Source organism: Physella acuta, unplaced genomic scaffold, assembly GCF_028476545.2.
Source record: "Physella acuta isolate Inbredline_101_S28 unplaced genomic scaffold, ASM2847654v3 ptg001047l, whole genome shotgun sequence".
Lineage (NCBI taxonomy): Eukaryota > Metazoa > Mollusca > Gastropoda > Physidae > Physella > Physella acuta.
In genome coordinates, this window is record NW_026732564.1 from 140,523 (window position 1) to 149,006 (window position 8,484).

Below are 8,484 nucleotides of genomic sequence, written 5' to 3' on the forward strand. Positions count from 1 at the left end.
TTGGAAAATGTTATAATACCAGACTAGAAGGGCAGAGTCTCACTTGTGGATGTGAAATTCATATATTTTGACCTGGATTGATTAAGGAACATTATATGGGTTCAAGACTATCAACATTGTTATAACATCCCTTTGTTAACTGTTAAAATATGTATTGTAAAGCAATTTTTTTTAAATTTCTTTTTTTTTCTTCAAATTATTTTGCTTCATAGCTAAACTTTTAAAACCAAAGTGCTACACATTATTTTAGTTTTTACATTACCAATGAGGTAATCATTTAATCTATTCTCTTGATGTAGATAAAATTAAAGCACTGACTTGTTTCCACTCATGAAAAAAAAAGTTGTATCTCACATAATTTCTTATTAAAAAATTATCTCAATTTTTTTTTTACAAAACACTGTTTCAGCAAGTATTTATACTCTCTACATTTGATTTTACAGCAGAGTTTCTTCCAGGCATTACCACACCCCCGAACGAAATGAAATTTATATAATTTATATAGAAAATATATACTTTTAGCAGTGTCTGCCCCCCCCCCCCCCGAAAATTTCAAGTGCCCCCCCCCCCCCCCCCCCCCCGGAGAAAAAAGTCTGGAAGAAACACTGTTTTACAGTCTCAAACTTCAAATATCATACTTAGAAAATAAAATTGTGGCCCTATACATGTACATACATTTTTAAAATTTAAATAAGGATTGAAAACTTGTAGTTAAAAAATATTTTATTGACTTTTTTTTTGATGTTCATTTGTCAAAGATGGTACATTATTATTTAATAACTGCAAACATCTTTTATAAGTGATGATTGTTACCCCCTTAAATTTCATAATCTGATACAAAACTCTCTCAATTACAGCAGTGAATCATTATTTATAATTCATACAAACTAAACTTCTAATGTTCCCTTCAAGGTAATAAAACATGGAAAATGTCAGACTAAGCTCTATAACACCATGATATTCATTTCTTGTAAATATAAGCTCTCAAGCATCAAGCATAAATGTGCTACTGCCACCAAATGAAGATGCCAGATTCTCAAATTAGTTAAGCAACAATTTATAGCTCACGACACATGAATCATTCTGTCTTGTGGTGGCTTTTGATCAATAGATGTTCACTCTTACCGCAAGGCATTTCATGTTGATCCTAGTTGATCCTTGATGTTAATCTTAAATAAATGATTAAGAAGGCTACAGTAAATTTTACTGAGATGAGGATACATTATTCAATAACTGCAAATGTTAAATAACTAGCTATAATTGTTTGAGATATAAATTACTTAATTATTCACTGCAAAAAAAAAAAAAAATCTACCACTTATAAAGCTAGAGCTTTATTGCCTTCTCTTCACCTCTTCTAAATAGTTTCATCCATTTAAATACTTTTGACTCTGTGGAAGTGATAATAAATATAAAATAAAGATCTCCTTTTGTATATGTAGGGTCTTAAAAAAATTTCATAGAATGTAAAAATCCTTAATAAATATCAGCGCTTCTTCATGTATACCAGATTAATAATTAAAATTTTTAAACCAAACATAAAATTAGAGAAGCTTGTGAAATGTGTTAAAGGATATAAGGGGTCATCCATAAATGACGTCACGCTTTTTTTTGACGATTTTTACCTCCCTCCTTGAATTTTTTTTAAAACATCGATATTTTTCTAAAATCTTGTCTAAACTATTACAATTTATTAAAACAGTTATCTAAAACGCGAAATAACTTCTAAAATTAGTTTTCTAACATTGCTTTTTTATAATGCAAAAGTGTGACGTCTCAACATCTGAACCCCCCCTACCCCTTATCACACATCGTCACAAAATTACAGACCCCCATCCCCCCTACGAGTGTGACGTCATTTATGGATGACCCCTAATTACATAAACTATTCAAGATTAAAAATTTTTTATAACATTTTCACATTTTGCTTTGACTAAAGAAGTACAAATTATTGAAAAAAAAATTTTAAATTAAAAAAAAAAACTCACTCTTTTTTGAGATACAAGATGTGTTGCTCAACTGTTGACTAATGCTGCTGATGCTGCTAATCTTCTTGGTAGGATGAATCTGCTTGCCCCTCAGCGAGTGGATGGCTATCTCCGACTGGTTGGCTAGAGTTGGCAGTTCTATCTCTACGCTGCTGGTTAAACTATCTGGGGGGCTTATCTTATCATAGTCCTCTACATTTCTTTCTTCCTGCAGTTCACTGATCTCATTTTCTACCTCAGAAAAATTTCTTGAGCTAGGCCTGGAGATGGCAGTGATGATGGAGTTGACAAGGAATGAGATGTGTGCACTAGAAACCACTGTACCTTCCTCCAGGTTCTCAATAGCTTGGTTCAGGTTTATGTTTTGAATGAAATTGCTGTCTGTGATGGAGAGTGATTCAGAACTAGTCCGGAGCTTTGGGCAGGGCAGAAGAAGCTCATCGTTGTGCTGGACAAGATATTTGGGCCGGGTGGAGCCTATGCTGATGTCTGAATCTTCACGCTTGGACAGTTTTTGTTGACACGCCTGTCTGTGAGTGCTCAGCTCTTGATCACAGTGTTTTACATAGTGATGTGTTAGATGATGCTCTAAGGAGTTTACTTTCTTACTCCTGGTTTTCTGGGGTACCAGCTTGCTATTTCTGACTTTAAGATTGTTCTGTTTGTCTTGGTGAACATTGTGATTATTAATGCCACTTGAATCTAACTCTGTTTGTTTCTCTTTATTGAAGTCAAATGTTGGGCTTCGTGTTATTCCTTTATAGCAAACAGCATCTGCTTTTGATATATTCACAGTTGAATTTGAAAAAGTCCTACCTGGACTAACATCTTTATGAGCTTGTAAAGGCATATTGCTTCTAGTAAATGTGCGATTCACCATCTTGTTGCGGCCCTTAGTGAAAGTCTGGTGACTGACTGGGCCACTTAAACTTTTAGGCATTTCGGTAGGTTTGTTAAATGAAGAGTTCCTACGCTTGAGAGCAGTCTGGGTTTCTCCTTCATCTAGACTGTTTTCCTGGTCTCTGCCTGGTGAACATAGGGCAGCTGGTTTTTTTAAATGGCCTTTCATTTCTTTCTTGCTTGAACTAAATTTTTTAACTATCCCCCAGTTCATGGCCTGTTACAAGATAAATTAGAACAATTGTACTGAAATACCTAACATGCACAGACAAAAATAATATGAAATGCATCAACTTTGTTAAAGGCTAAATCTTAAAATATATTAAAATACTTAGAAATAAATAAATACTTTTTAGATAGCAGCAGTGCATTTGCATACAGCACAACCAATTTGTATACCAAGGTCATACTTATAGATAAACACTATTTCATATGCTATAAATTGAGTCATGAAAGGGTAATATTAAACTCTTTATTCCAAGCTTTTTCTTAAGTCACAATAGCTATGCGTGGATGGGTGTAGGTAAATCTTATAACCCTATTTTGATTGAATTTTAATGGAGTAATTTCTTACTAATGTTTCTCTGATGATGTTACATGAAGATTATAATTTAAATATAATTTGACAGTAAATTAGCAATTTAAAGATTACTAAAGAAAATAACAAAGGAAAATAACTAAGGTAGTATCAATGGTTAGAGAGGTACCAATAGGAAACATGTGATGCAAACATCTGAAAATTTTACTAAAGAAACATTTCATCATAAACTAGTTTTTAAATGCACTAAACAGATGGAAAAAGCTAAAATAGCTGAATTTTTAAAAAAAACTATAATCTAGATTTTTACAACTATTTTCAAAAATAAATTGCCAGCTACAGATTCCTTTTTTCTTTTAAATACAATCAAACAGCCAATTGGTGTTTTTTTTACAAATAAAAACAAATCTTTATTTAACTTATAAAGTATTGTTGTTTTTTTTTATGGGCATAAGACTACAGTATTAAATTGCCTTTTATTACTGATGTATTTTACTTTTACATCACAATGCTACAGTACTTATGTTGGGTGAAAATGGCTTGTTTAAAGTTTATTAGGTGTTGTTGATTTAAATTATTAAACTACACCAATGCAGTAATATGTGTTTCAATATGTTACTGAATAAATGAAAATATAGTGAAATTTAAAACGAATGATTGTAAATTTTAAACTTACACTCAAACTAACACTATTTCCATCACCATTATTAGTCTTGTCAACAATTTCATTCAATATAAATCTGTGTTGAGTTTTGCCATCCACATCAAGGCAAACAAAGCCACTGGCAGAGACGAAGTCATCAAATTTCACATGTTTCTTGCAAATATCTCTAACATAGCGAGCTATCATAAAGAACACTTTCTCTGAAAATGGAATCTCCATGCCTCTGAAAAATATACAGTATAAGGGTATTTTGCTATAAGAAAGTTTTAAATCCGTGTATAAGATACCTGCTATTATTTTGACATGTATTTGCATTTTTACTATTTTCAAAATTTTAGTCTGTAACATGCTTGAACTATTTACAAATAATCAAATCATTTGCATTGTTAATTGATAAAACTCAACAACAATGACTGCATTTTTTACCACAATCTTAATGGTTTTTTTTTTACAAAGGTGATGAAGATTGCCTGACTAGGATTTTTTTAAAGTATAGAATATCTGAGTGAAAAGTTAATAATTGCAAATACTATATATTATACAGTTATCAATTTTGGATACATTTTGTTATGTTATTTTTTATAGCCAATATCAGTTATATTAATATCAATCATATTTTCAAAAGTGCATAAAGATCTAGATTCTATATGCTATAATCTGCATCAAAAGATGTTTTATTGATAATAGACATAGACTTAGAAATCTTTGTAAAGTTTATTTTTGTAACTTTCAAAACATAGATCTAAATCCTCCTAAAAATGTGAAATAATTACTAAAATTTAATGAGTCACCTTTTTTTCACATAACTAGCTCGGCCGAATTTTCACTAACTGATAGATTATTGATTCTAATTTGAAATTTCATAATTTCTATTTTTCTATCACTATCATGGAATTAGAATCTAACTAAAATCTAATCTATGACCTTAAAAAATCTAAAATAAATTATAGATTAAGATTATTGATTATACTTTTTAAACTTTTAATAGATTTAGATCTAGACTAGATCTAGAATAATTTTTTTATTATTAATATTAATTTTATTATTTATTATTTATTAATAATAAATATTATAATTCTAGATCTAGAAATTCTAGTAGAATCTAGATCTAGTCTAGTCTTAATAAATTCAAATTGACTTAAATTATTATCCCCAACATTTAAGGCAGTACAGTTTTTATGCGGTTATTGAAATGAGAAAATATTACAAAATGATTTTTTATTTTAGTTTACCAATAACGGAATTTTTTACTCCCGGGTTTTAGGGCTTGAAGTTATTGTTTAGTTCTACCCCCATAGAAACGTAAAATTTTTTTTATCGCAACTTTGTCCCCGAAGCGGAAGTTATTAGCCAGATTTTCCTGCTGTTAGGTTGAAAACTGTTTAGTCGATTGCCATTATTTTCTACAGAGACATGTGAGGGACAAAATAGATCATAACGTTGAAATCAACCAATGAAGATAGGCCTGTTTGTTTTATATTCAAGATGGTGTTTAGGTAAAATCTAGTACGAAAGGTTAGTATAATTTTTAAAAGAATTCTGTAGGGTCTATTTTATCAATATTTTTCGAATGGGAAGAGAAATTGTCTGGCTCTCAAAATGCTACTGTTCTCCTTCCTGTTAAAATGTTACATTTCACATTGGATTGGAACATGACATCAACCGGGGAATGCGTATATAAAATCTATGAACGTTGTGTGACCAGCTTGACAACTTTTGGTCCGGTGTAGGGATAGGAACCGTACCAGTAGCGTAGCGAGGGGGGGGGGGGGGGCGGGGGGGGGGGGCATATGTCCCCAGGCGCCGACCTTAGGGGGCGCAAAAATGGGTTGGAAAAATAAATTGAAAGGTTAAGGGGGGTGCAAATTGAAATCTTGAGGGGAGGGTGCAAATCGAAGGTTGTCCCCGGGCGCCGGGAAGGTCGCTACGCCTCTGAACCGTACTTTGCGTTATCATATACGGGTCGCCATTAAATGACATCAGGCATCTAGTCAAGGTTTCTTTCAGACATATGTTATTTCGCGTTTTCACTTTCTCGTATACGATATATGGAGAAAGTATTAAAATCGTGCAAAAAAATCGCAATCGATATTTTCATAAATCTCGACGTTTTACACATCAATGAGTCGGAAAAACAGAGCTTTGCAATTTTGTCTGGAAGTAGTACTTTATGCTATTTCCGATTTCTCAAAAAACGCATGTCATTGTATAAAGTACTAATGTTCCGCACTATTATAAACGCATTGTTTGCTGTTCACTTAGCGCGCAATTCTTTTTTCTAGGATATTCTATTCTATTTTAAAAAGTTTAAGTATGTAAAAATCGACTAAAAAGCACGTCTATATCCCTAGCTGCAATCCCCCGTAGTATTATATAAGAATATTCGAGAAAGTTTAGTGGCGATCACTCCCGCTTTATTTTAAGACATAATTGTAACGTGTAATTAAAAAAAAAGTACGCCCATCAATAAGCCGCCTTTTGACCCGTAACATCGTTGCTATAAATATATACTGCGCACAGTTTATAGCAAAAACACAGGGGGAGGAGGTGACTCCAACTGCAATCTAAAGAAGCAAAAACATTTTGTCGAATATTTTCTGTATATGATCACAGGTGAGGGTGACACCACAATTAATAATTTACTACGAAATCGATGTTTTTTTTAGTATTTGAATGAATAGATTGATTAATATACTGTATCCACAAATTGACGCCATTAGGCGGGGGGGGGGGGGGGGGTTGACATCAATCTCAACTTTCACAAACAAACAATCTACTTATCAGAACCAAATATACCGGCCGGTCGGTCCGTCGGCATAAGCACATTGAGTGGATGTTTATCACCTTCCTTGATAGTGAGTTAGAACCCACCGAGCCGACAGCCCTGGTGTCTGGGGGGGGGGGGGGGAGGGGTGCTCTCGAGATCCGCCAGTTACGCAACCGGATGGGCGCCGGGTGCGTCCCCTGGTTCGGTTTAGTCTTCGAATGTAGTGATCCAGTGTGTCCATATTGCAGGGTGCTCTTTAAAGCGAATGCAGGTGCCATGATAGTGCTCACAAGAAGACAGTGTGCCTGGGGACGGGCCTGGTTTGATTTAGTCTACGATTGTGGTAGCCCATCATATCTATAGTGAATGTCAAACTCTTTAAAACTAATGTAAGCGTCATAGCGCACACTTGGGAGCCCGGGGAGCTCCGGGCCACCCGATCGTCAGGGGCGTCGCCGGGTGCGCTATAGTGCATTTTGACATTTGAATTAACAAGTATCCCTGACCCCTTTGCAGGACATCCAAACTTCGGATCTTGTATATATATATATATATATATATATATATATATATATATATATATATATATATATATATATATATATATATATATATATATATATATATATGTTACGGTCAAAGCCCGAAGTCGGCCAATGCTAGGATTGGCCGGCCAATCCGCGCATTGGCCAATATCGCCTCCCATAGGTCGGTCAAAGTCCGAAACTTTGCTTGATTTCGGCCTTTGGCCGGCCAATCCGCAGACTGGCCATGGTGGAATGGCCAAAGTCTGAAATAGCTCTGGATTTCGTCCTTTGGCCGGCCAGTCCGCGGACTGGCCATGGTGGACCGGCCAAAGTCTTAATTAGAAGATCATCTGGTTAGGGACGACCGGCCAAAGTCCGAATTAGAAGATCATGAGCAGATTTTTTTTAATGCCGTAAGGATCATGAAATTAAGTCTTTATTGATTATTAATTAAAGTAAATGACAGAAACATTCAAATTTTTTACTGTACTATAGTCTCAATCTATCAATATCATCATTTGTTACAACAAGTTGAACTTTTATGACATTTAGAATTACATAGCAGCTTGTTATTTTTACACTTGAAGCGATTTGTTGTGCACTTAGTTGTGCAATTGCAGCGAAAGTAGCCTTGGCCCCCAGTCAATGATTGTGAAGATGCGATGGTTCGTAGTGATTTTTCCTCAGTGCCAACTGACGACAATAAGAGCAGTTTTTCGTGAAGAATTGAAAACTCACTTCTAGCATACAGTTGTTTTAGAACACCATGTTCCGTTCCTAATTTGTAGAAACCGCCCTCGACGCTCATGACAACTGCAATCACGCTTCGGGGATCACCGTGACCTCTGTCAACATCTGGAAAACGGATGCGTACATTGTCACCCACTTCACCATCTTTAAATTTTGTATTTGATGTTTGCAAGCCAGTATGAGCTGCTGATCTGTGTTCCATGATGTCTTGTTTGTTGTGACACAATCTGCAGGTAATGTTCCCTCCGTACCCTTCGTCTGCTTCATTGGGTATTCCACAAATAGCATGGACATCGTTGCGACAGGATCCACAAGAATGAGCTGCACTACAATGTTTTTCACAAACTATA

At 34.6% G+C, this 8,484-nt stretch overlaps 1 protein-coding gene across 2 annotated transcripts; it reads right to left on the reverse strand.

Annotated features, from left to right (window-relative positions):
• Window positions 1–731: 731 nt before the first annotated feature.
• On the reverse strand, window positions 732–5,416 carry LOC131955017 (uncharacterized). 2 transcript variants are annotated; one of them, XM_059318897.1, is made up of 5 exons: window positions 5,323–5,416; window positions 4,103–4,313; window positions 1,989–3,105; window positions 1,353–1,391; window positions 732–1,169 (listed from the first exon to the last, which is right to left on the reverse strand). In XM_059318897.1, exons 2-5 carry the CDS (start codon window positions 4,307–4,309, stop codon window positions 1,165–1,167), a joined length of 1,368 nt encoding a protein of 455 aa, XP_059174880.1. In that variant the 5' UTR covers window positions 4,310–4,313; window positions 5,323–5,416; the 3' UTR covers window positions 732–1,164. The 2 variants fall into 2 exon arrangements, with proteins under 2 accessions (XP_059174880.1, XP_059174879.1); XM_059318896.1 differs by having other exon boundaries at window positions 1,316–1,391.
• Window positions 5,417–8,484: the final 3,068 nt, after the last annotated feature.